Source organism: Rhinolophus hipposideros (assembly GCF_964194185.1).
Source record: "Rhinolophus hipposideros genome assembly, chromosome: 5".
Classification (NCBI taxonomy): domain Eukaryota; kingdom Metazoa; phylum Chordata; class Mammalia; order Chiroptera; family Rhinolophidae; genus Rhinolophus; species Rhinolophus hipposideros.
The window spans coordinates 28,882,992-28,910,719 of record NC_138051.1 but is presented as its reverse complement, the minus strand read 5'-3'; the positions used below and the strand labels follow the sequence as shown (position 1 = coordinate 28,910,719).

Here is a 27,728-nt window from a genome sequence, read left to right as displayed (position 1 = left end):
GCGTCCAAAAGCATCATTCCCAATCTTCTATTTTCTCCAAATTCATTACTGGGCAACTTTTCCTTTATTCTTCTTTCTGTATAATACCTCATAGTCTCCCAGATTTATATTGTTATCTGTGCATTTTTTTCCTTTCCTTTAAAATTTCAGTTTAAAGCCTTATGAAATACATCTCTCCCACTCGCTATGAAATCTACTTTGTCTCTTGCCAGTCTATCTTGCTGGGATCTTAGCATTTACAGTCAGGCACTGTGTTCTGTGTGTGTTTTTCCTTCATATACGCGTACACAGCCTTCAACTGACAGATGAAAATTCCACCTGCCACTCAGTTCACTATCTTGAACTTTGAAGCCACCAGTGACACTTCTCAGGTGTGTTCTGACTGGTGACATCATTCATCCCACAGCAATTGGCAGAAGGATGATAGTGGTCTGTGGGCTTAATTGGTGTAAACAAGCTCTTCATCACGTTGCTCAAGAAAAACCATGGATCTCTGCATTAGACTGGTCTATGTACAGTCAGAGTCACATTGCTCAGGGGCAGCCCAGCCCCTTAACTAGCTTGTTCAGGCCTGCCATTACCCATATGTCTCCAGAATACTCTACTGCTGCTATTTCTTCAGAAGGATCAGATTTAAGTTCTCTGAAAAAGCCTCAAATCTGTTGCCTAAAGCCAGACATTTCCTCCTTTTCTCTACTGCTTGTTTTGTTTGTCGTCTAATGCTGGTTTAGAATACTCTCCACACCTTAAAAATCACTTTTTCTTCCTGGCTTCCCTGCGGTATTATTTCTTCCATCCTTCCTAGGGGCTGTTATACCACTCAAAGACCAGATGGTCCTCAAACTCTTTTACCTTTTCAGGCTAGAGAACCATTTCGCTTACTCAGGCATCATGGGTAAGAGCATCTGGCAAGAAGACACACCAAACACAAACCCCATGGGTCACTGACATCAAATTCGTCTTACTCCGCTTCCTGGAACTCAGTCAGCACTTTAGTTTCCATGGCTGTGCACTACTCTGAGGGAGCAAGCAGGCAGTCTGTACCAGGAGGCTCTCATGTTGAACTACTCCATTTGCTCCCTTCTCAAGGCTCGCTAGTCTTTGTTATTCGGATCCTTCCTGGTTTGCTCAGCTAGGTCCAGTTCATGGCCTCAGAAAGAGGATCCCAAGTCTGAGTGAGCATCAGAAGCACCTGAGAAATGTTAACTTACAGCTTTGGGGTTCCACCCTAGGAGTTCTCATGCAGGGTGTCTACGACAGCATTTCCCAGGAGAGTCTGATGATCTGCCTGCTTTGGGCAAGCTACCTTAGGTAGTAACATACAGAACAACCCTCACTTCGTGCTTCTCTGTCCTGGATGTACACTGGCCTCACCGGACAAACTTTAACAATGTCTAATGCTCAAGCCCCATCCAGGCCAATGAAGTAAGGAAACGGGGTGGAACCCAGGTATCCGCATGTTTTCAGAGCTCTCCAGGTGATCCTAAAGCATGGTGACAATTGAGATGCTGTCTTCCCACAGTCTCCATCATTTCTCCTCAGCAGCAACTTTCTGCTTCCTTAATTCACATTCTCCAAGCCAATTCCCATTCTTCTACCCAGTGGTACAGAGTTATTTGGTTGGGGGAACAGGGAGGGAGAGGAAGAGTCTGTGAGGATTTTTTAAAACTCCCTAGGTGATTCCAATGCTCAGCCAGGCTTGGAACCCACTGTCCCTAGCTTCCTTCCCTAACCTCCCCTCCTCTAGGCTATCCCGTTAGCGCCTATTCTGAGGCAGAGAGAAAGAGAACAGAGAAAGGAAGAGACCAAGTGTGAACCCCTGCTGAGCCTTGAGGATCAACCCCGCACAGAGCTATACCCCTTTCACTGCTGGTGAAGCGTTTGTTCCAAAGTAAGTTCACACTGGCCTCACATCAGAAAGCACCCCAGGCTCTGACTTCACCCTGTTTGTTGCTGTGAATGTGGAACATGAAAAGCTTCCCCACCCCCAACTTAAAATGGCTCTTGGAAACCCCCTCTGAGAGAGATAACTGGCTTCCAAGTATGAAGTTCAAAAGGCAAAAATCAGTTGGGGGCCCTGCTCTGGCTGTTGCGCTTCATTAGCCACAAGAACATGAAGTCAATCATTCTGGTACCAGGAGGAGCTCCACAGGGATGCGTGGCCGACGCTCTCAGACAAACACACAGAGATTCGAAGTCCTTTACAGTCCACAAGCAGCTTTAGCAGACTCAGGATGAGCTCTCTGGCCTCCCCTCTGCCCAATTCCCACAGCGGCCCTCAGCACTCCACCCCCACCCCCAGCACCACCACCACCCTGAGAGCCAAAAGCACACAGCGCCTTTTATAGCCACGCTGAATCTGGAACCATGTGTTCTGTGCAGTCATCCAGCCGACATTTACTGAAGCACCTACTACTTGCAAGTCACTAAGGTCAAGCACCAGGGACACAAAGACTACAGCAGCCTCTTCACAGGGGCCCCTGAATCTGTGTTGCTGGCTGGCTGGTATAAGAAGCAGACTGAAGACACAGGAGGTGGAATGTCCTGTTAACGAAAGGCAAAATACTCGACCAAAAGAACTAGGTCACAGGGTGGGCAAGTGTAGGCAAGACAAGGCAGGAGTATAACAACCCACGGCTGCTAACAGTGGGCCAAAGCATGTCAGCTCCAAAGAAAGGGCAGGTGGGTGGAGCTGGTCTTCTGGACAGCTAGCCCCGACTCCGCCAAGAGAAAAGTTCCACCTTTCCTACAAAGAAGAAGAATCTCAGCCCTCCTTTCTGATATTGGAGCTACCGTAAAATTTAAAGCAGATGTGTTATCATTATCTTACAATTAAGAAAACTGACGTCACTCCTGCCAGTGGCCAGCTCTTGTATACATTCCACCATTCCATGTGCCTCCCTATTTGGATTCAGGGAAGTGAGACTGGGAATGGGATTGTCTCCCCTGGGGCAAGGGAGTTTCTGGCTGCAGAGAACTGGAGCAATCTCAAAGAACTCTGAAAAACCAGAATAATCAGCCTCAGGAGGGGCCATCTGCACACTTCTCTTCATGGGAAAAGTAACCATTTATAGAACCCTGGACAGGACAGCAAGGTCCCTTCCAAACTCACAACTAATTCATCTTTCCATCCATCCATCCACCTTGCCATTCATCCATCCATCTATCCTATCCACCCATCCACCCACCCACCCACCCACCCACCCATCCACCTACTCATCCACCCACCCATCCGTCCACCCATCCATCAATCCATCCAACAGGCATGTATTCAGTACCCACTATTTTCCAGACCCTGTACAGGCCCTGTGATTAAGACCCAGTCCCCAGCCTTCACAGAAAAGTAAACATGGACAATTATAAGAATGAAAGTATGAAAGTCACTGAGAGACCACCCATCCAGTCTGGGGCAGTGAAGGGATGCAGGTGGGCACCAGAACCACTGTTACCTCAACTGAGTGTATGGAGGCTGGTGCTGGGGTTGGGCAAGGGGAGGAAGAATTCCTGGCAGAGAGGGCAACATGTGATTACCCCGACAGTGAAATCAGCAGGGAGTGAAGTCACCCACGCATACAAAAAAATACACCTAAGCAAAAATCAGTAAATAACTTCAAGGTCTAATAGCAATGCTAGTCTACCTAGGTCTGTAGTTCAGCAGCAGTTCTAAAGGAAGATTACGCCTACAAAGGGACAGGAAGTCACTCTAACAGGAGCAGGAACCGTATGCGCTCTTTTGAAATTGTCACCATTTGAATAAAAGAATGAAAACATGGCAGAAATAAAGATCACGCCTCTCTGAGGTAGAGACTCCATTCTACAGACGAGGAAACAGGCTAATAAATTTAATCTGCCTGATGCCATGCTCTTAGCCACCACACATTGCTGACTCCCAAAGGGATGAGGGAGGGTATCCTCTTCACTGACACAGGGCACACAAGCATTCCACCCATGGAGAAGACCTTACTGTAGGGTAAGAATACGTCATCCAATTTTCCCAGAAATATACTCCCAAACCAACCTAAGGCAGGGTTAAGTCTTTCCCATAAACTCTGCCCTCAACCTTGGTCCCTCCCCCTAACAGCCACCCTTCTTGCCTTCAGAGTCGAGTCAATCTTCTGGAAAGTACATCTACATTCCCTTTCCTTCCCTTGTCTGACATCCACTCCACCACTCCATTGAAAAGACTGACAAAGTTTCCCTTGATCTCCTCGTTGCCAATTCCAAATGATGTTCCATTTCTTATCTTACTTAATCGTTCCTCCAGACAGGCTACATTTGGGAGTGAGTCCCTCCTCTGGGCTCCCACATGCCCACACTTAACTACACTGCATTAGAATGATTTACATAACTGTCTCTCCCACCAACTGTGAGCTACATGAGGGCAGATGGTGTAACAGTCACCCCCATACCCCCAGAACCTAACCCAGAACTAGGCACATAGTAAACACGCAAGTTTCACTGGATGAATAAACTCTGAAATCTGACTCCACCCACACTGCCCTTAAATTTCCCTCTCCAAAGTCACCAGTAACCTTTATTTTGATAAATCCAAGCAACTCCGCTCACTCCTTGTCAAGCTTGACTTCTTAGCAAATTAGACACTACTGCCTACTGACTCCTCAAATTGCTTCTTTCCATGCACCACCTCCCATTTCCTGACTACCTCTCTGGATGCTTCTTCTCCACATTTTTGCAGAATATTTATCCCTCAATATTGGTATTCCTCAGAAGGCTGTCCTAAGCCCTTTTCTCCTCCCTTCCTACATCCTGTCCCAAGATCATGTCATCTGCTACTGTGATTTCGATTACCATCTATACACTGATTATTCCCAAAAGCATATCACAAGCCCAACTGTTGTGATTCCAGATACATATGAAAATCCAACTACCTATTATATTAGATTGGTGCAAAAGCAATTGCACTTTTTTTGCAATTACTTTTAACCCTTTAAACCGCAATTACTTTTGCACCCACCTAATACTTACTGAACATCACCAGACACAAACTCAACCTACCAAAACTGACCCCATAAATTTCTCTCAAACCTACGACGCCTCCAGTTTTCCCCTATAAGGAATTGGCATCACCACCCACCCAGCTGCCCACAGCAGAAACCTGGGCATCTTATCATCATTGACAACTTTTTCTTTTCATCACTGACAACTTCTACCCATATTTAATCAGTGTCAAGTCTTAACTGGTCTCTTCATCCCCGAAACATGACCCTAATTCAAGCCACCATCATCACTCACTGGGATCATGGCAACAGCTTCATAACTAATCTCCCTGCTTTCAGTCCTGCGAACTGAAACCAAAATAATCTTTCTAAAAATCCATACGTTATAAAGTCTAAATCACAAATATCACTCTCCTGCTTCAAAAGCCTACAGAGGTTTTTTCATTGCCTTAGGAGAAAGCCCACCAAACTCCTTCATGTGGTTCTTGCGATAGATTGTATTTTCCAAAGATGTCTCTACAACAGCTCCTGTCCTATGTGCTTCTCATACAGCATGACTTTGACACTCCACCAAGAGGTAAGGTCTGTGCCTCTTGAAACTGGATGGTCTTCTGTGACTCCTTCTCCCTCTAGAACACAGCAGGCAGAAGTGACAGCATGTGACTTCAGAAGCTACATCACAAACAGCTATGCTGCTTTCAGCTGGCTTGCACTCATTCTGAAGCCCTCAGCTGCCAAGTAAACGGTCTGGTTGTTCTGAGGCTGCCATTCTGTGAGGAAGCTCAATGTAGTCCATCTGGAGAGACCACAGGAGAAGGCCCTGACACAACTTGAAGAGAAAAAGATGCCCAGCTAGTCTCCATCTTCTTCAGCAGCCCCCTGTTCCAGCTCCTGCCACCACACTATCTGACTACAACCACATGAGACCCTGAGCCAGAACTGACCCAAATTCCTGAGCCACAGAATCCAGGACAGATAAGAATAAAATGACTACTGCTCTATGCCACTAAGTTTTAGGTGATTTGTTTCACAACAATAACTAGAAGATTTTATAACACCCTGAAAAATCTATCCTATGTCCTCCATCTACTTCTGCAAGCCAACTCTCAACATTTCCTACCTTAAACTCAATACTGTAGCCCATCCTGAAGTCCTTTTAGTGTCTTGAAGATGTCCTACTTTCTTGTCTTATGTTTTCAGACATTCTGTTCTTGCTGCCTGAGATGCTCCTCTTCCCTCTCTATTCCTGCTTAATTCTTCATCATTCAGGTGTCACCTTAAACTTCCTTATGGAGAGTTTCTAAACTCCTAGGCAAGTTCAGGTCTCCTCCTGTGGCACCCTGTGCCTCATAAATCACAACACTCATCATAATCCATTATAATCTTGTAATGGGTTGCCCATGCTAGCCTACCCACCAGCACATGCGCATGTGTGCGCGTCACACACACACACACACAGCTCCATAAAGACAATGAACAGTGCTGGGAAAATGACAAGCGCTTCACGAATATTTGTTGAATGTTCCACCTCCAGCCCTATCTCTTTCCTGAGCTCCAAATGAGCACATCTACATATTACCCTACAAATAAATTTCAAATGCAACATGATTCTATCCTCCTCCTCCTTGTAAATGATGTCACCACCTACCAATTGCCCAAATCAGAAACCTCATCTCTCCATTTAAGGAATATTCATCGAGATCCTCTCTTTGTTCTTTTGCTGGGGATACAGTGGATGACAAGACAGTCTCGGCCCCTGTGGCACAGAATTTACAGGCTGGTGGATGTTTTCCTCATCACCTACCCCTTTCTTACATCGGACATCACACTAAGTGTCATTGGTTGTACTGATTATGTCTTCTACATTGCTCTGCCATCTGTCCTTTCCTGGAGACATCAGCTCCTGAATAAGCTGAACCCTACTGTCACTGCCCTTGTTCAGGCTTTTGTCATTTCCTGGATTGCTATGAGAGCTTCCTAATCAATGTCTCTGCCTCCAGCCTTGCTCTTATATCCCACCCCTGCTTAAAACCCTTCATGGCTCCTCATACACTTTAAAATAAAAGCTAAACCCCTAGGACGGTTTGCCTCGTGCTCTATCCCCTTGCCTTCCTTTGTTCCTTCACATCCCACAGTCTCCTCCACACACCCCACACACCGTGCTCTTTCTCACCTTCGTATCTTTACATTGCCTTTCCCTGTGCCTAGAATGTCATTGCCCCCTTCTTCATTCAACAGATATTTATTAAGTACCTAGCAGACAACAGGTTGTTCTAGATGCCGGAGATTCAGCAGTAAATAAAACAAAGTCCCTACTCTTGTGATGTTTACATTCGAGAGACAATAAACAAGTAAATAATGTCACGTGGCAATGAGTGCTATTAGGAAAAATAGGATAGGAAGGGCGGCCGGTCAGCTCAGTTGGTTAGAGGGCAGTGCTCTTAATAACAAGGTTGCCAGTTCGATCCCCACCGTGAGCTGCGCCCTCCACAACTAGATTGAAACAACTACTTGACTTGGAGCTGATGGGTCCTGGAAAAACACACTTAAAATAAACACATTTTTTTAAAAAATGAAAAAAAGAAAAACAGGATAGGAGACTTAGAGCCACCATTTGAAATAGGATAGGTCTCTGGTAAGGTAATATTTGTGCAAAGATGTGAATGGAGTCGGGTAATAAGCTCTAAGGGCATCTCGGGAAAGAGCCTTCCCAGCTGAAGGAAAAATAATCATTCTGACTCCATGCCCTGCATTACAAAACCCCTAAAGTAGGAACAAGTCAGGCAAATAGAAGGAAAAGCAAGACAAGCGGCATAGCCAGAGCAGAGAGGGTGAGGGCAAGAGATCTGAGATGAGTCAAAGAAGTCAGATGAAGTAGGCTGTGTAGGCCATGCTAAGTGGGTGCTTCACCCACCCCTTGACACCTTTGCATTCTTCAGTGTCAAGTGCAGAAATCAACTCCTGAATAAGCTGCACTCCACCCTCTCCTAGCACTTACCATATACAATGTTTAATTGACTATTTTTGCCCGTCTCTACAACACCATGAGTTCCCTTCAACGGGGACTCTATTTTTTAGTTCCATGTTTTGCAGAACCTACTACGTTCAGTAAATTGTTCACAAATAGTCAAAACATTCTCTTTTCATTCTCATCCTATGCCTTACAAGCAATTCCCTGATTACTAGATTGGTTTCCCAGTGACCATGGTACCAGAAAGGGGGTAACTTGATAGTGAACATATGCTTTCGGTTCATTAAAATTACACATGTATGCTCATCATTATACATTAATAAACATTATTATTTATATATCAGCCTCTTTTTCAGGTAAGACTCAGTTGGTGAGCAAATGATCAACTCTGGGTCATGATGACCCAAGGAAGGCACTGCTCATGGAAGGGACTCATGAGCAGCTCAGCAGAAGGCCAAGTAGCCCCCTTTACCTCATCACTCAGTCTACTTTCCCTATTTCATGGCTGCCCCATCACCTCCCATTTGTCCAAGCATCACCTGAGAGCTCCCACACACTCCCATATCCAGAAGTTCTAGAAATTCTACCTCATAACTATTTCTGTATCTACCCTTTCATCTTACTTCCAAAGGCCCCGCCCTCAGTGCAGGCCTTCACCACACTTCATATGGATTCTTGTGTCAGCTACCTAAACCAATCTCCCTACTTTCTGTCTGACTCTCTTTCCAAAAACACTCTCCACATGCCCACCAGAGTTCTTCCAAGCAAATCTGATTTTACTTCCCTACTTAAAATCAATAGCCAACCCTCACTTTAAAGATAAACCCTAAACTTTAAAGATAAAGTTTAACCTGTTTAGGCACCGTATAAAACCGTCTTTGAGCTGGCCCCTGGGCTATATTTCCAGTATCTACCTCCTGCCCTGTCTCCTACTCCACATTCCAGTCCTACCAACTACCTGCAATTCTCTGAACAGTCTATGCCTTTCGGCATCTCCACACCTTTTTACGTGCAGTTTCCCCTACAAAAAATGTCCGAGGAGACAGCTATGTATCTTTTCAAAATTCAGTTCAGACACTGAGTTCTCTGTGACATCTTCCTAAGCTCTCCTCCCAAGAAAAATTTGTCCCACTTGCTCCTATGGTGCCTCTGTCACCACAACTATTACATTGCAATTATTTGATAACGTGTCGTCTCCCTCCTGGACTACTTCTTGGTTTTCTCCTGAATGGTTATAGTTACATAGAGATATTACTACGTAGGTTGTATCTAGAATGTCCTCAGAGGTCTCAGCATCTGACTTGTCCTGGGTGCTCATTAAATAATGGCTGAAGGAAGAAATTCATGAATCATATATCCCTAAATTCTTACAATCTTGGTTGCCCTCTGAACCTTCTCCCATATCTCTATGTGCCTCTGAAGTTATTAGAGATAGAACAAAGTCCTATAAGCAACCAAGAGGGATAGAAATAATTATCAATGTTACACTTGAGTCATGATTTATGGTTTTCACTGAATCTGATTTCATTCTTATAGTAGCCTGGAAGTAAATAGTCACTGCACCTTGCCTAAAGTCATGCAGCTATTGAGCCCAGCTTTAAACACAAGTCTGGTGCACTTTTCTCTCTACCAGTGTTGTCTCAAATATATGCAGTAAATCCAAGCATAAAACTCTGTCTTCTGTTCACTGGGGAGCTCTGCAAACTAATCAAAACTGTGTACATGTGCGTGTATGTATACGTGGGCGTACAAGAGTGTGAGTACATCTCTATTCCAAAATTAGAAGCAGCAAATTGAAAAAAGGGTGACCAACGGAGGTAGGCATCATGCCAGAATCAAGAAAGGAAAGCTGTCAGAGATGACACAGATTGAAATTGTTAAAGAATAAAATCTGATGAACTGAAGTCAGGCTAGCAGTCTGAGGCCACTGAGGAAGCAAACATTCATCCCCACCCCAGGGGCCTGGGAAGGCCTCATAATCATAGAATGGAGATGTGCAATGGTAACCCTGAGTCACCAAAAGTAATGTCAAGTTATTAAGGAAAGCAGCTATAGCAATGGTTTTAAAGAGATTTCAACAAAGATGGTTGAAACAAGAGAATTTTGGTGTTTAAAGGGACGCAGCCATCTTAAAAATTTTACTTAGATGGAATAATGCTTACTCTACACAAGATATGTGACCACATTCGAGGGGGCCCAAAGATCAACGGACCCTAAAATTAGTTTCACCAGTCAGTCAAGCTCCCAGATCATCTATAACAGTTTTAAGAATCTAACCCACAGTAAAACTCAAGTATGTGCAAAAAGATATTCACTGGAGCATTATCTGTAAGATTGAAAAACTAGAACCAACTTAAATGACCATCAACAAGGAGCTGGTTAGTTAAATAAACAACATCCTTAAAATTAACATGGAATAACAGGAAGCTTTTTTTTTTTTAAAGTAGATCTTCAGGTAGAAAAAAATGTCACTGATAAATTCTGGGGAAAAGCAAACTATAGAATTATATGTGGACTATGCTCCCGTTTTTGTAAAACGGAACAAAAAACTACTATTATAGGAGCAAGATAAAATCAGGAAGGGCACACAAACTACTAATAATGCTTACCATGGTAAGCTGGGTAAAAAAAAAAATTGTTTTACACATTGGTACTGTTCGAATTTTCCACACAAAAGTATACATTAATTTCTTTTTAAGCGACATTATTTTTTTTTTTAAGCGTTTGTCAGAGACATGCATTCCTTTCCGTCTCCTTTTGATTGGCTGACTAAACTCACATCCCAGCCTCTGCCCTGGCACTCCACCAGCCCCACTTACAGATGCAGGCAGCAGCCAGCAGCCGGTCAGCAGCATAGGGGGCGAAGCAGCTTGGAAAGAAGGGCTGCACCAGGTAGTTAGCAAAGGTAATGGCGATGATGGCCTGGCTGGTGGGCTCGATGATGAGGAGGGATGTCCAGAGTCGGATGAAGGCAAGGAGTTCCCCAAAGGCCTCGAGGATGTATGCGTAGCTGGCGCCAGACTTCTTAATGGTGGTGCCCAGTTCCGCATAACAAAGGGCCCCAAAGACAGAGAAGAGGCCCCCAACAGCCCAGATGACCAGGGAGAGGCCAAAGGAGGCACTGTACATAAGCACGCCCTTGGGGGACACAAAGATGCCTGAGCCAATCATGTTCCCCACAATCAGACACACGCCATTCAGCAGCGAGATCTCCTTCTTCAGTTTCACCTGCTCCGTCCCTGGGCTGACCTCTTTGTCCAAAGATGAGGCATCCTCCACGCGCTGGGAGGCCGCTTCATACTTAATGCCCTCACCCATGGCGAAGGAAAAGGAAGATTTCACCAGCTTCCTGGCATTGCCCCCTAAGTAAGAATGATGAAGATATATTATATATCAGGTAGTTGGCAATTCCATAGAACCCACCCCCATAAGGGCCAATATGGGCAACCCGCCCCCACGCAAACCCCACCCTCTCTTGCCTCCCACCTCCCACTAACCTCTTCTTCTCAGGCTGGCTCATCAAAACAACCCCAACTTGAATTTGTAAGGAAAGGTACTCATTCCCCAGAGAGAAAGCATCTGTCTCTCATCATGAGGCTGGTGTGCCCACCTGGTTTACAAACTAGAAAACTAAATCCTAGTTCTAAATCCTGAGCCTGTTGTGATAAGAGACAGGAGAAATACCGTGTTTCTCCAAAAATAAGACCTAACTGGAAAATAAGCCCTAGCATGATTTTTTTCAGGATGACATCCCCTGAACTGAAGCCCTAATGCACCTTTTGGAGTAAAAATTAATATAAGACCTGGTCTTATTTTCGGGGAAACACAGTAAGAGCAATCTGGCAGTTCCCATGTGTAACCATAATGATTTGAGCTGGCGTTTTTCAGCCTTACTCCAAAAAAAGTGTCTTCCCTTCAATTTCAGGCTCAACTGTCACCTGTGCTGAGATGTAACCTGAGAGACCAACCTTGAAAACAAATAATCTGTGGGTTCTCCTCACAACACCGCTTTTTCCCCAAGGACACTAGCTCTGGCAAACCTAAAGGCTTCAGAGATCTCTTGCTGTAAACCCACAACCATCCCACTGCTCAGAGGGCATCCTTTAACTACCCTTAGGTGAAGTCCTCAACCCTAGCAAAGCCCCAGCAGCCCCACCCCACCCTGAAAGGAGACAAGCTATTTTCCCCTTTTCATTGCTTTTCCTTTCCCAGTCCCTAGTATTCCAGACCTCCTACCATCAAATCACTTTCACAGAATAATTGCAACACCCCCCCCAAAAAAAGTATGAATGAGAGAAGCATGAACCAAAGGTACAGCCCAACCTAGAGATGATCAGTCAGCTGATGACCACTCCCCACCCAGGAGTCATTGCTGGAGACAAAGCCGAGCCCGGAAACAGCTGAAGCAGAGCAGCTGATGCCGAGTACCGAAGAGCAGGGACAGCTGAGAGAAAGATAGGTGCGGCTGGCCAAGCAAGTGGAGGGATACTAGGGCTAGAAGCACTGGGGAGAGGAAGTGATTGAATACTGCACAGCAGCGAAGGGGTGGGGGCAAGTGAGTGAGGCTGGAGGAGAGGGTGGGAAGCACACTCACTACCTGGCCAGGGGTGTAAGCAGGTTCCTGCAGTGGCAGCGGCAGCGGCCAGTGGAGGTCACGGAGCTATGCTCTGACCGCTCCTCCTCAGCCAGCAGTCAAAGGAATGGCCACGCAAGTGCTTATGGATTTAAGTCGAATCAAGAAGTCAAGAAGGGCGGGGGAGAGGAGTATTAAGCAACTTGTCTGGGTCCAAGGTTCATTGGCCCTTCACCTCTGCAAAAAGGGCAGCTGGGAGCTCTGGGCTCAGCACTTTCTGCGATAAGGCAGCTCTCCCTCAGGGATCTCCTTTGACAGAAAACCGAAGAAAGTGCCGCTCTGCAGCCCTGGGGAATTGTCCCCGAGCAAATTAGCCCAGTTTGAGGACAGGGCAGAGCTTGAGAAAGAATTCACAGCCCTCTCTCCTCATCCTCCAGGCCCCACCCTAGGCCACTTCTCATCCCAAACAAGAAAGGCAGGAGGATTGCACAAAGGCACAAGGGCTTGTCCACAAACTGAGATTAGAGGAAGTAAGTGTAAGTGTAATCCATGTACCTCGTGATTAGTTGTCCTAAGAGAAGAACGCTGCACATTTCCCCACACAGAATGAGGGGTGGCTGCCCTGAACTTGGGCCATTACCCCAAGGCTGAGCCTTAAGCTACTTCCAAGGAAACAAGGTCAGGAAATGATACTCAAGCCTCTAGCTGCATCCCCACCCCTTCACATGCCCTTTCATCCTTAAGAAAACATACCAGAATCTTTGGAGTAAGCATAATTCTTATAAACACCTTCCCCAAATACAAGTTTACTCCAATTTCCTAAAAATATGAGGAAATAAGATTTCAGTGAGCTATCCTGAGCAGACAGACCCAGAACAGAAAGAAACTGAGCATTTTTGGGAAATCATGTATTATTCTATCTTTATTGTTACTTAAATCTGGTATTTTGGACCTCTTTTACCAAAAGAAATGCACTCTATCCATTCTGAAATTCAACTATCTGTCCCTTCTCTCACCCTTTCTAAACAAACCTCTTTGGTTGTTTAGAAACAACCAGAGAATGAAGAGCTAAAAACCCCAGGGGGCCTTATCTTTATCCTCCACCCTGCCATCCTAGCCCCTTAAGGTTTTCTTTCTTAAACCAAGAGAAGGATCCAGGTGTTAGCCTTCCCAGAGATCATGATTCTCCCAAGCCACTGTCATGAAAGTCTGAAGTCTGTGGATGAAAAAAGGGGTTCTATGGAAAGTAACCTCACAGGTTGATTGGATCATAAATTCCTAATTGGGTAGGTCCTAATGGGTAGTCATGCTCGAGGCATACAATTTCTTTATGAAAAGGCTCATCCTTACCTTCAGCAATCCCTATCCATTGTTTCTCTGCAACTAGGTTAACACACCTTTGAAATGCCCCTTCAGGCCCCTGCTTCTAAGACATGACACACTTTTAGGTCCCTCTTTCTGAAACTTGACCACCCTCAAGAGAGCACTAAAACTTAACCTGTAATCCATCCCCGCCTGGCTTTCTCCTACCTCCCCATAATCTTCCTTAGTCCCCTCCTTAATTTAAAATGCATAAAAGAGGGCTGCCAGATGGCTCAATTGGTTAGAGTGGGAGCTCTTAACAAGGTTGCTGGTTCAATTCCCACGTGAGCCAGTGAGCTGCGCCCTTCACAACTAGATTGAAGACAATGAGCTGCTGCTGAGCTGCCAATGGGGCAGCTGGATGGCTCAGAGGGTTAGAGCATGAGTGCTTAATAACAGGTTGCCAGTTCAATTCCCGCATGGGATGGTGGGCTGCAACCCCTGCAACTAAGATTGAAAATGGCAGCTGGACTTGGAGCTGAGCTGTGCCCTCCACAACTAGAATGAAGGACAACGACTTGACTTGGAGCTGATGGGTCCTGGGAAAACACAGTGTTCCCCAATTTAAAAAAATAAAAGAGTTGAATTATCTAAGAGAAATGCATGAAAGAAACTGCGAAACTTATTTTCTGGAGGAAACTGTTATTCTCTGGAGCATTTGAGATTTGACTCCCTGGCATATGTCATCAGTTTGGCTCAAATAAACTCTTATAAAAATTCTCTATACGTTTGGATGTTTCTTACATCAACAAATCCATCCAAAGGAGACTGTCCGTTTCTCCCACGTCCCCCCTAAATCCTACTGTAATAATAATAATAGCTGACATTTATTGAGCACTTACCCAGGCCAGACACACTGCTAAGCACCTAAATGCCTTATCTCATTCAATCCTCCCTGCAGCCACTAAATCCCATGCCAGGGTGCCAAACTACTGAGGCTAGCCATAGAGCCCAAGCTCTTTACTTGCACTACACTACCACCCCAACCTCTCTACCCCTCTGACTTGCCCAGCCTCTAGGCCTTCCTCAGACAAGAAAGTACTACAGATGGCTCCCTAATGAATTATCTGGGGGAGGGTGTGATTAAATTAAAAAGAAAGCCTCCGTCCTCCTTTAGCCTGAAGCCTAGACCTTCCAACAAAGCCTGTCCATTTCCTTCCTGGCTGCTTCTCCCCTTTCTCATCCCTTTGCAGGCGATTACACGTCCTCTTGGCAGCACTGCGATTGCTAGGGTGCCCACTTCTAAAGCAAACAAGACACATGGAAATACATCATCACGCCTGCCCTTTTAAGACCAAATTCCCTGGCACCAAGGGGCGGGCATGTGTCCTAATGGGACGTTAAAAACAACAAAAAAAAAAGCAATGAAGGAGGGACAAAGAAAGGAGAGAGCATGAGAGAAAGTGGGGAGAGAAGTGTGTTGGGTTTAGTTCCTGGCTAGTGGAATCTGAAAAGTGCAGTCCTCATCCTGGAATCTTGAGACAGAAACCCACAAACAGCAAACAGCACACCCTAGTGGCCGCGCCAGAAAGTGCTACCAGTAGAACCTCCTTCCTAGCCTTTCACCCAGCCCACACAAACTGGGCAGGGGGCTGTCCTTCACAGAAAAGATGCCCCTCTTTTCTCAACCACTGCCTAGCACCAGCGCTGTGGGCGCAAAGGCACCACCTCTGGCAGTTCACATTCCTCCCTGAGACCCTGGCTCACAGGGTAATGCTTCCACCAGTCAGACTACCTAGGACAGGCAGGACTTCTAAAGGGCTCTTCCACCCCAGGCTTTACAGAAGAAATTTACAGAATCTGAAAACCCCATAAGATAATGGTGCTCCTGACACGTACCATCCTTTCTTCTTTCCCTGTCTGAAATGCATTCAAGACTAGTGGAGATTACAGGACAACAGATTCATCCTGCAGCCTGTGGGAGAAGTTTCAGGTTCAAGGGTTCAGGGAACGCAAGCAGCAGGGCCTGCAGCATTCTGTGCCTGGCACAGCAGCCAGTGAGTCCCCTGGCCCTGACCCCACCCATTAATGGCAGCACCAAAACACACTAGCTCCAGTAACCAGCACACAGTTCAGGGTCTTGGCTCAGGGAGCTAAATGTGAACAGACACTTTCTCCCCCAGAGACCCCATGTCCTCCTGCCTTTCTAGCTCCAACCGGTCTGTGCTGCCTCCCCTAACAACAGAAATAGAAAACAGATAAACTCTAGCACGGCTAGATTGCCCCATCACCCTAAGCTGGAAGCTCAGCTCCTCCCTCACCATTTCTCCATTTGGTTTTCTATATTCCACTGTGGTTACGACAGTCCCTTAAAAAAAAAAAAAAAAAAAAAGTGAAACAAGGAAGAAATTGTGGCCAGGGCTTCCACGAACGGAGGGCTGAAGTCTGGGCAGAGGGCTCTGCCTAGGGAGGGTCAGGGCTGGGACCTGGAAACAAGAGGCTCTTAGGTCTCCATTCAGTCAGTTCTCAGGACTCTCACTCCACGCTCCTCCTGTACTTCCCCTCTCACCCACTGTCCCCGTCTCCCACCTCTTACCTGTCCCGAGACCTTTGGGCAGGTTCGAGGAGGAGGGGCTACCAGCTCGCTGGGGTGGGGGAGGGGAAGGTGCTAGAAAGGGGCACCCGGGATGGCTGGAGCTGCAGCAGCTGACTCTGAGAAGCAGAAAAGGCAGAGAGGGTGACGGGACCGAAATGGAAAACAGGAAAACACATGTGTGACTTTGGCTAGGAGCGGCAGCGGGGAGGGGCCAGGGGGCGGGCTGGAGCTGAGACCCAGAGAACCTGGACACCTGCCGCCTCTAGGTACCTTCTCCAGGAGTCCCCGCGCCTCCTTTTCCCTACCTCAGCCCCTGAATTTTCTTTTTGCCCTACGTTTACTTAGCACTGAAGCTCTCCTAGCGACTCACCCTACCCCCTTGTTGCCTTTACAACTCCTCCTCCCCCTCATTCCATTTCCTGTGCATCTCCCACTAGCATATTATCCTTGGTCCTGAGGAGGACATAGTCTCCATGGTTAGGGCAATGGACCTCTGCGGCCCCATCTCAAGAATCACGGTGCCATGTCAGCCCCGATGTAAGGCAATGCATGTCAAGGAAGGCCACTTGTGGGGGTAGTCAAGCACACACCCAAACACTAAGCAAGCCCACTCACAGCCTCCATTCCCCAATTGGTTCAGATAATGTGTGTGCTGCCAAGTAAGGCCAGCCAAGGGGGCCTGAGTAAGCCCTGGCACAGGGCTGATGAGTTGGCACCCCTTCAAACCAGGATTATTTAAATATCTGCTGAATGTTTATTTAACAAAAGTGGGGAATAAAATTTTCATGGAATAAAAACTGTTAACCTCATTCTTTCTATTCAAAATTAGAACTTATTACATGAATTCATTATATACATTTTTCTGAAGCAGATTACTTCTCAGTAGGCATAGTAGACCATTTAAAATGTAGATATAACCTAAATCTCTCTCAGGGAGTGGCATTTCACAGCACATGATGCATTCTCAGAATTCCAGCTGATTGCTTCCTTTAAGCAACTAAAAGCTGGTCACAGGGCTACACCCTACAACTTGTAGTTGTACCTCCGTGTTGCAAAGTTATTCTGGAAACAGGTGGTCCAGGTAAGCAGTTGTTAAGGATCTCTCAGTGGATCTTACAGTTCACCAAGAGACACCGACAGAAGTCAGAGTTCACTGGCACCAAATGTCTGAATTACTCTAAGAATAATTTAGTGCCCTTTGAAACCCAGGCTGCTGCCCAGTTGGTCTGCCCCTAAATCCTATTCTGGGGTCAGGTCCAAGGTAAATGAGGGAAAGTCCTAAGAAGTCATAAGCTGCCCCTTGGGGCTGGCCCCTGCTCTCTCTCACTCCACTCCAGCCACACTGGCCTCCTTGCTATTGCCACACAAGCATGCTCCCAACTAAGAGCTTTGGCAATTGCTGTTCCCTTTTCCTGGAACATTCTTCCCGGAGATATTGTTCATTCCTTCATTCACTCCACTCAGGTCTGTGTTTAAACTCCACCCTATCAGGGGCCTTCCCTGAGCAGTCTCTGAAGAACCAACTTCTCTCTGTCAATCTCCATCCCTTCACCATGACTTCTCTTCAAGGGCACTCACTACGACCCGGAGTTCATTTGTTGTCACCTCACCCACTAGAATGCAAGCAACACCAGAGCTTTATTCACTCCTATCCCCAGTACAGGGCAAATGCAAACAATCTAGAAATGTTTGCTGGAAGAATAAATGAATAAATAAATGCTGTTCCCCCTAGACTGATTTCCCAGCTGGCTGGGCTCTGAGAATGTCCTTGAACTTGCTCTTCAGGCCCACCTATGCTGCTGGTGCTCTGGCTCCTGAGAGCAAGGAGTACTTGGAGGTATGTATTCTTTTTGATACTAATGGGTTGAAGGGAACGGAAGGGTATAACTTTCATTTTTACTGGGAGGCCTAGAATGGTTTGAAACGGACTTTTTGTTTCATTAATGGAAAAACAAAAAGGCCCTCATCTAACACTCTGCTTTCTTGACTCCGGGAAGCTCTCGGTGCTCGGTCCCACACCCAGGCTCAGGTCACCCGTCTGGATGCGGCAAGAGCAAAGTGCGACGTTGGTGAAGCGGTGAAAGGGCAGAGGAGAAGGCAGAGGGAGGCGAGCGCTCAGGTGCACGCAAATGCAGGTGGGTTCCAGAAGAGTGGAATCGCAAACCCTTCCGCGCGGACGGTCCCCAGACCCCGACTCCTGGCTCCCCAGCTCTCAGCTCTCTCTGCCCTTCCCCACACCATCACCGCCCCCGCCCAGCAGGCGGGCCGCGCTTCACCTTTGCCCCTATCTCCCACTCTCCCCCACCCAGCCTGGCTTTCCCGGGGCTCGGCCCCTTCACGTCATTCCCGCCGTCTCCCCTTAGTTCCCTCTTTCTCTTGGCCACTGGTTCCGTGTGTGCGGCCCTAAGATCGCGCCTTCCCAAACCCCGACCCTGCCACCGCCCGCCCTCAATGCCCAACTGAAGGGCTCGGTCTTCCCTAAAGTCCAGGTCTGGCTGCGGAGGCCGAACCGAGTCCTGCCCTAGGGGACCAGGACCCCACTCCATCGGGCGTCCCTTCCGTTCCCTCCACCTGGCCAGGCAGCCTCCGCCCCTCGCGGGCTCCAGGAAGCGCTAGAAGAGGGGGTTGTGGTGGATGTAGGTGAAGGGCGCAACCGGCGGAGAACCAAGACCCCGCAACCCGCTCCCCTGCCCTCTCCTCGCTCGGGCACAGCTGCGCTGCCCCTGGGAAATGACAATGACCGTGGACACCATTCGACGCGTCCTCCGCACAGGGAACGCTCAGCTTCCTCTTCCCTCCCTCCCAATCCAGCTCGAACTGGCGGCCCGACGGGGGTCTGGGCGAGAGCCCCAAACCCTGGCAACCCCACCTCCAGCCCCGAGGCGCTTGGCTGAAACTCTCGAAGGACTCTGGACTGCAGAGCGCCGTGGGGTGGGAGCCGCGCCCTCTTGGAGCTAGGGGAGGGGTCTTCCGGGAGGGCGTCTCCTCTACCCAGTGCTCAACTCCCCGCCCCTTCGGGGGAGCTGTGGCCTCGGCTTCGAGATCCCAAATTATAGGCTGTGGTCTACACCAGGCCGGGAAGTTGTCGGGCAGTACAGCTTCCACCAGGAGGCAGCACTTAACAAAAAATGTCTGGGCTGAGGGTGCGTGGGAAGCTGGAAATCACCAAAGCACCTTTCATCTGAAGAGTCTTAGTGGCAGCGTGGACCCAACAAAAGAGGGATTTGCTGGGCTAGTTCAAGAAAAGGGATCTGAAAATGCTTCACCACGGTTTAAGGCCAAAAGATAACTTGCAAATAATAGTTTCCTTTTGTATACCTTTTGTACAGTCCAGATTTCGCGTTTTTTAAAGCCAACATTGCCACTCTGCAGAAATTCAGAGAGCCACCTACCTTCAAGACCAGTCTGGTGGAAAGGCACACAGCCTAAGAGACTACCCAGCTGTCAGGAAAGTTTGTAGAATGTAGCCGAAGGCCATAATTTACCCATCATGAGGCTGGGTCATTCAACACAGAATTTAGCAGGGATTTGACAGCCATGGGAAAAGGAAGGGAATATGTTACAATAAATTATGTAAGTAATAAGAAAACAATATGCAAAGCAATGTATTGTGTGAATGGGTGGTTTATAGCCATCAGTTCCCATACTTTTCGCTGAGGGTGACAGTGATTTGATCCTGAGCTGTCCTAAAAAGGAAGATAATATGAAATAAGATACTTCCCAAATAGTTCCCCCTTCTTCAATCTTAGAATTTAGTCACAAGCATGCAAAAAAGAGAAAGAGGATACAAAATGAGGTGGAATTGGCAACCTAGAGTCAGCTTTATTTATGCTCTTCTCCAACATCACTATTCATAACAATGGTTAAAAAGCACCTAATTTCGGGCAGCCGGTTGGCTCAGTTGGTTAGATCACAGTGCTTATAACACCAACGTGACCAGTTTGATTCCCACATGGGCCAGTGAGGCTGCACCCTCCACAACTAGATTGGGAAAAAAAAAAAAAAAAAACAATGACCTGACTTGGAGCTGATGAGTCCTGGAAAAACACACTGTTCCCCAATATTCCTCAACAAAAATTGGGGGAAAAAGGCACTTAATTTTCCAGAGCAGTGCACTTGTACTTACTGTACACTGACCTGACAAAAGGATATTTGAATAAGCATATTGGACAAAAACATGAGTAGATAACAAAATGGTAAAGCCAAATACAGGGCATGATGCCCCTGAGAAGCAAAGGAATTAAAGCGAGGGAAGACATGAAGCTCAGATTCCTGCTGCTTACTGTTGCTCCTAACTCTAGCGTGTGCCAGATAAACTCCAGAAATTGAAAGACATCTAGTTTGGGATGCTGAAGCCACTTTCCTGTAGCTTATGAGTCTGATGAAGTCATTGGGGAGTGCTGTACAAGCGCCAAACCCCTCCCCTGCAAGTGTTCCATGAGGTCCCTGAGAATGCTAATGATGTCAGTTGTCAACACTAGAGTGCTCTCTCTCAAAATCCTAACCCTTACTTCCTACAAGCCATAGATTGTCCCCTTGCCACATCAAACTAACCACGTCAAAAGCTGAATTTGTGTTTTTTCCCAAGACCTTTCCCCTCCCAGATTTCCCAGTTTTCCCAGTCAAACTTTCCATCCTGCCCCCAAAGTTCTCCAGCTCTAGTTCCTTGACTCCCACAGCTATTAAATTATTGCACATGTTCACTCTTGCGTGTGAGATTCATATAGTTTACATTATTTTGTTCAGTTTAACATGTGTCTTTTTTTATGATTTTGCAAATCAATGGTGTCCCCCTACTATGTGAGCTATAGAATAGTGTTACTGGTTCAATTTTATAAACATTATATAGTATTGGTGGTAGTGCCAGTCTGTCATCTTTCCTGTCAATATTGAATGTTGACACTGAGGTTGTTTTTCCAGCCCTTGTCTTCTACTACTTGATTCCCTAACTGTAAACTATGTAATGAGATTCCAGTGCTGTCTGCCTCAGCTGTCTATCTCAGAAGCAGCCAAAGGCACATGGAGCCCAGCTTGGGGAAGGTGTCACTCAGTCATTACTGCAACTGTAAAAGAATAAATCCACAACCACATTTTGGTTCAATTTCCTGATCTCTGGAAAACTATAAGCAATCTGTACAATGAGTGCTTCCTGGACTGTCTGATCTACTTTACAGGTTTACTATGAAAATTGTATGAAATCATTTATATAGAAGTGTTTTGGTAAGTGAAAATGAACTGTATGAATGTAAGATGATAATGTTACGCTATTGTCTTATTTCCCTTGCTTAGTTTTTTGGATCCATCTGTTGGCTTACAGCCAAGATTCTTTTGTTCCCATGCCTTCTTCTGATTTTACTTCTTACACTAGGATCCACCCTTCCCCTCTTTCAAAGCACAGCTCAGAGCCACCTCCTGTGGAAAAACTTCCCAGTCTTGCAGAAGGAAATGATAAACTTCCAGATAGACCATTACACCACTCCCTCAGGTTCCCCCAGTCAGCACATGTTTAAGTGTCTAGCCTAGCACACAGTAATGGGCCCTTTTGTAGGAGCATCACCATTTTTAAAGCACTTTCACTTACATAATCATTCTTTTTTTCTCCCCTTTCTTCCACCTCCCCGGGCCCCCCAACTACGGTTCAAGCCATTGTTTGTCAGTCTAGTTGTGTAGGACACAGCTCCCTGACCCATGCTGGTATTATGAGCCTTGCGCTCCCCCCAGCTGAGGCAGTCGGTCACCAGTCGGAGGGGCACCAGTCCACAGTCCCGTGCTCATAGCAGCCCACAGCAGCCCACAGCAGCCCACACCAACCTCCAGCTGCTCAGGGCAGCCCAGCTCCAGGGAGAGCTGTTGTTCACAATCTTAGCCATAGAGGGCGCAGCTCACTGGCCCATGTGGGAATCGATCTGGGGACCTCAGCTTAGGAGCAGGGCACTCCGACCACGTGAGCCACCAGGCCGGCTCACATTATCATTCTTAAAAATGTTTGCACAAATGTGATGTATTAAGCTTTATTTAAATTAGGATAAATGACTTCCCCAAGGCAATTGAGTGATTAAGAAAAGAAGAAGGAAGGAATCACAGACCTGGGTTTGCCACTTATTAGCAGTACCTTTCTCACAAGGTTCTTTCAAAGATTATATTAAACAGTGTGTGGTGGTAGCTCTTATAAAAATGGAATCAGATCTTAGCTCCAGTACTTCTTCAAGAAAGCCTTCCACAGCCTACTCTAGATCAAGTTCCCATTATATACGTACAAACAATTCATACTTCCCTTCTAGACGCTCATTTCAGCTGTAATACAGAAAGTAATGTGTGGTCATTTGACTATTGTCTTCTCTCTTTAGGTTGGAAGCTTTATCGGAATAAGGATGTCTGTCTGGCTCTCCTGCGCCAAATATAGTGCTTGTCATACTAGAAGTTCTTCGATTTTGTGGGATAAATGAGTGAGAACTGAAACCCAAACTTTCTGATTCGCTCTAGGTTCGACTCTTAGGCTGGGAAAAATATGTTATAGTGATGCAGTAGAAGATAGATGAGGTAACGTGTATGTTACTCCGCTGAGATAAGGTGATAAATTTCAAAGGACTAGAGACCGCAGCAGGGCGGTCGTGGAAACAGTTCAGAACGGTTCAGTCTGCGAGGACCCGACTTTCACTGAGGATGAAACCACCACGGAGGATGCATACGCAGAAGGACCGTTCTGGTCCAAAAAACCCAGCCGCAGTTTCGTACCTCTCTTCCGTACAATGGCCCAAGATGGCGGGGCCCGTGATTGAAAACTAGATCAAGATGGCGGCTTCCTGCTTCCCCCGCAGCGTTGCGCGTGGCCACCAAGACCACGCCCACTTCCGATCGCCTGGCTTCAGCATGGCTGCTTTAAGTACTTGGCTCTCTAGTAAGTGGGTATAGGGGTCCATAGGCTCGGGAGCTCGCGGGGTTGGACCTAGGACTCCTGAGCTGGTGCACCGCGTCTCTCCCAACTCTGCCCTGTTTTTCCAGCAGGTGTCAGGAGGTTGCACTGCAGCGCGGCAGTTCGGGCGGGCAGCCAGTGGAGACTCCAGTGAGTGCGGGTTTGAGGGAAGCTGGGGGCCCAAAAGCTTCATTGGGTCCTAACCAGACTGTTCTTCTCCACCCAGGCAGGGCCTGGCTGCCAACCCCTCCGGCTACGGGCCCCTAACTGAGCTCCCAGACTGGTCTTATGCGGGTGAGCGATGATCTAACAGTAAACACTGCTTCGGAGGGTTTCTCCCAGAGAGAACGCCCCTGGACAGAGTGGGGGTGTGTGGGGGGTGGTGTCAAGGTGCGGGGTGTGTCTAAGTGGACAACGTATTCAACTTTACATTTGTAGTTGGGGGGAAGAAGCCCTATTGTTTATTTTTTAAATTAAACTGCGTGTATAGAAAATAAAGCTAGGCAGGAACTTTCTGGTTTGTGCAGATAAGCAGAAGTCAATTCTAACTTGGGGCGCCCCGTGGAAAAGGAGTGGCAAGATTTCTGTTTCCCAAAGGAGATGTGGTTCTTAAAAACTTGGGAACAACTGTCTTTATGATGAGTACATTATTGAGCATTTGGTAACAAATGCAGGGAGAGCTCCTTGAAAGGCTGCCTAAATGCGCGTCTCAGAGAGAGGATTAGAAAAGTGAGGATTGAGGATGATGTCCTCCCTCCAGAAAAGTCTCTTCCCTTTACTTTAAAACAAACAAAAGACATATTAGCCCTAGGAGGGAGGGACCTTAGAAAAGTTGAAGCCTCTCCCCACACCCTCTATGGAATGCCAATTTACAGATGGGAAAATTGAGGCCTACAAAAGTGAATTGCTTGTGATCACCCAGTAGGTAATAGCAAAGCCAGGACTAGAACTGGGCAGAGGCCAGGCCCACTTCAACAGCACAGAGACCTGAATGTTAATACCCTTGTGGATTTTACAGGTGTATGATCCTGCTTAATCAGATACTTGGTCGAGGAGAAAAGTGAAGACTTTTCCTACTTCTTATTTACTGTAGGAAGCGTAGGATATCCTTGAAGTAGTGTGGGGTATTGGAAAGACTCTGGAATTGATTCTTAATCCAGGCTTCTCTCCTTGCTAACTTTGTGGGTCTTGGATAACTTACTTAATTGTATCTCAGTTTCTACATCTGTAAAAGAAGAATACCTATCTCATAGGGTTCTTGTGAGGATAAAATGAAACGACCACTGTAAGCACCAGGCGTATACAATATTGGTTCCCTTTACTGATAAATGGTATCTCTTACCTGTCTTGCCTTCAAACTTTTGGGCAGAGTTTCCACTCTGTTTCTTTCTTTGTTGAACGTGCCCTTTCTCTTCATCTCCATTAGAAACTACTTGAGATACTGCATCTTTTTAAACTTTTTTTTTTCAGGGGGGGGATATTGGGGAACAGTGTGTTTTCTCAGGACCCATCAGCTCCAAGTCAAGTCTTTGTTTTCAGTCTAGTTGTGGAATGCGCAGCTCACTGGCCCATGTGGGAATCCAACTGGCAACCTTGGTGTTATGAGCACTGGGCTCTAACCATCGAGCAAACCAGCCACTCAGATACTGCATCTTTTCAGCAGGTCCACAGATATTTATGAAATTTTTATTATGTGCTTATGTGCTTACACTACAGTGAAAACGTAATATAGTCCCTGATCCCAAGGAACTTAAAGTCTCGCTAGGAAAATAAAGTATGGACATTTTAAGAATTAAATGATAATATTCAGTGAGTGCTCTGCCCCTTTCCAGAATGATTTGAGATGGCTAAATAAGGCTAAAACAATAAGTGTCCCAAGGCAAATAGATGAATATTAAATGATTGATATGCACTTCTTTCAGAAGAGAGACTTGAAGAGGTTAGAGAAGGGTTTCTAGGGCCGGTAGGGCTTGAGATGGGCCTAAGGATGAGAATTTGGCTGGAAGGAAAGAGGCGTTTGTCCCATGGAGTAAGATGGAATTTAGCAAAAACTCATGGTGAGTAGAATAGTGATCAGATTGCTTGAGTGGAAGGTTTCTGAAGACAGGAGAGTCAGCATTGCAAAGGACCTTGAATTCCAGAATAATGAGGGGTAAGTGAAATAGAGTAGGAAGGTGCCTAGGAGCTTATTCTTGGTGGTTCTGGCTTACTTTACCCTTGAAGATGAGGGTTAGGAAAATTAAGCTACAGTGGGTATGAAATGGAAGAGAGGAGCTAGAGATTGGTTCTTCCCTCATTCCTGTCAGTGCTTTCACAAGGTGCTACAGATCTTATCTAACACTTGCCTTTTCTCTCACTTCTGTCTGCAGATGGCCGCCCTGCGCCCCCAATGAAAGGCCAGCTTCGAAGAAAAGCCCAAAGGGAGAAGTTTGCAGTGAGTGGCTAGAGCCTCAGCCAGGCCAACCTGCATGTAATCAGGGGAAGAAAGTTTAAATCATAATTTGTCTTGAGCTGTGTTGGCACCTAAGCTAACATGTACCCCTCATTTCAAGGTTTTAACAGTACTGTGAGAGTGGGGCACTCCTAGGGCATGAACCAGTAGTAGTTATTCTGCCACACATTTTACTGCCTTCCTCTTGTTTCCCAACCCAGGACCTGGTCCCACCCCTTCCCCAGTCAGCAGTGTTACTTTTCAGCTAAAACCTCCGACTTTGATCTGTGAGTGAAAGGATATATGGTGCAGAACTCAAGCCCCAGATGTTATCCACACTGTTTTCCTGTCTGTTTCAGAGACGAGTTGTACTGCTGTCACAGGAAATGGATGCTGGATTACAGGCATGGCAGCTCAGGCAGCAGGAGAAGTTTCAGGAAGAAGAAAGGAAGCGAAAAAATGCTCTTAAACCTAAAGGGGCTGCACTGCAGAGCCCACTTCCAAGTCAATAAAAAGCAACTCCTGTCTCCCTTACCCAGCCTTTCTGTGGTCTTCTTTTCTATCGCCTAGATGCCTCATCCCAGCCAGAGGACAGCCTCTTTATTCCCAACTATCTTCAGAGCGAAAGATCTTGGATACCAAGAACAGGCTGTAAGATCACTGCCTAGAAGGGTTGGCTCAGTGCCCTCACCCCTGGCCCTGTTCTAGTTCAGGGTAATCTTACTCTGGTAATCTTACCCCCTCCTTTGCAGGTCATAGGACTGGCCCAAATATGAGCAGTAGCTACTCTGCAGATGTGAAACGGGCAGCAGTTTTCTTGGGTGTAGGCAGGCACTCAGCTTTGAAAAACCTATGCACAGCTCAAGCCGTTTGCAGTTATTCATTTAATAAATGGTGTGGTTTTTTAAATTTTTTATTATTGTTATTGGGGAATGTTGGAAAACTGTGTTTTTCCAGGGCCCATCAGCTCTAAGTCAAATCATTGTCCTTCATTCTAGTTGTGGAGGGTGCAGCTCAGCTCCAAATCCAGTCACCGTTTCAATATTTAGTTGCAAGGGACATAGCCCACCATCCCCTGCAGGAATTGGACCAGGAACCTTGTTAAGAGCTCATGCGCTAACCAACGGAGCCATCCAGCTGCCCCCCTCCCCCATTTAATAAATGTTTTAATGAAAAAGACTTTCCAGCTGAGGTCTATTTCTTGGCAAGCAACTGGTGTCCATTTTTCTAAACCAGATACATGGCCCAAGAGGATACCTTACTGGGAAGGCTGACATGGGAAGAACCAGACTTGTGTGTTGGATGTTCTAAAGATTTGGATCCTGACGTTTCTGGGATTCTGATTAAATTCCAGAAGTTGCTTGGAAAGAGGGCTGCCCTCCTGACCCCAATTTGTGTAGGGAGCCCTGGAAATGCTCAGTCCCCACACAGTCACTTGGGATAGGTATCCCCTCCCCATACCTCCCACAAACCTGTTAGCTGTCCCCAAGACCCAGAGAAACCTTTCATTTTATTAATCATGGCTCCTCCCATGGATTCTGTGGGGAAATGACCTTTGCTCCCATTACAATACAGAGCACTGGACTTTTTTTACATTCTCCTGCCACAAACTTGTTTTAGTTCCTGGATCTCTAGGATTTCTGGAGCATCCTACCTGACTTAATTTCTGTCCAGCCTCCATTATTCCTTCCCTTGCTTTCCTTCCCTCCCTTCTTCCCTCAATACCTCCTTCCTCTCTTGCTGACCAATGCAATTCTTGGGTCTTAGATTTCGCTGATGGTCGAGTTTTCTGTCTCCCACACTTTCCTGCTTCTGTTGTGCTGCTTTCCCAGATCTAGTTCTCAACCTCTTATCGCTCCCTTTCCCAACCTCAGCTTTAGTCTGCCCTCCCCATTCCCTGCATACCTCTACCTTTTGTTCTCAGAGACTGTCAGTCCCTAGTCCCTAAAGGAGATTTTACCCTTTAAGAAACTGCCTCCTTTCC

General features: G+C 46.6%; 2 protein-coding genes across 8 annotated transcripts in view; one reads left to right on the top strand and one right to left on the bottom strand.

The window, feature by feature from the left end:
- The window catches only part of SLC7A7 (solute carrier family 7 member 7), a 64,110-nt gene that overhangs the window by 13,262 nt on the left and 23,120 nt on the right, over positions 1 to 27,728 (bottom strand). For 3 of the 5 annotated variants that reach the window (XM_081050227.1, XM_081050228.1, XM_081050229.1), the window contains one exon: positions 10,749 to 11,291. In XM_081050227.1, the coding sequence (XP_080906353.1) occupies positions 10,749 to 11,291 (543 nt within the window). Of the gene's footprint in view, positions 1 to 10,748; positions 11,292 to 12,526; positions 12,645 to 16,400; positions 16,517 to 27,728 lie in introns of those variants that run through there. The other 2 variants (XM_081050230.1, XM_081050231.1) reach the window with 2 other exon arrangements.
- MRPL52 (mitochondrial ribosomal protein L52) lies at positions 17,990 to 26,346 on the top strand. 3 transcript variants are annotated; one of them, XM_081050234.1, is made up of 7 exons: positions 17,990 to 18,237; positions 18,398 to 18,535; positions 22,748 to 23,298; positions 23,406 to 23,463; positions 23,540 to 23,607; positions 25,683 to 25,747; positions 26,104 to 26,343. In XM_081050234.1, the coding sequence occupies exons 3-7, from the start codon at positions 23,193 to 23,195 to the stop codon at positions 26,254 to 26,256; spliced, it is 450 nt and encodes a 149-aa protein (XP_080906360.1). In that variant the 5' UTR covers positions 17,990 to 18,237; positions 18,398 to 18,535; positions 22,748 to 23,192; the 3' UTR covers positions 26,257 to 26,343. The 3 variants fall into 3 exon arrangements, with proteins under 3 accessions (XP_080906360.1, XP_080906359.1, XP_080906361.1); XM_081050233.1 differs by lacking the exons at positions 17,990 to 18,237; positions 18,398 to 18,535 and having other exon boundaries at positions 23,086 to 23,298; positions 23,403 to 23,463; positions 26,104 to 26,340; XM_081050235.1 differs by lacking the exons at positions 17,990 to 18,237; positions 18,398 to 18,535; positions 22,748 to 23,298; positions 23,406 to 23,463; positions 23,540 to 23,607 and adding an exon at positions 24,857 to 24,976 and having other exon boundaries at positions 26,104 to 26,346.

Excerpts from the sequence above, each read along its gene's own strand:
- MRPL52 (XM_081050233.1), top strand. The coding sequence starts at position 23,193 with ATGGCGGCTTCCTGCTTCCCCCGCAGCGTTGCGCGTGGCCACCAAGAC. Across the intron at positions 23,299-23,402 it reads TTTAAGTACTTGGCTCTCTA|CAGGTGTCAGGAGGTTGCAC; the intron begins GTAAGTGGGTAT and ends CTGTTTTTCCAG. Across the intron at positions 23,608-25,682 it reads CCCAGACTGGTCTTATGCGG|ATGGCCGCCCTGCGCCCCCA; the intron begins GTGAGCGATGAT and ends TTCTGTCTGCAG.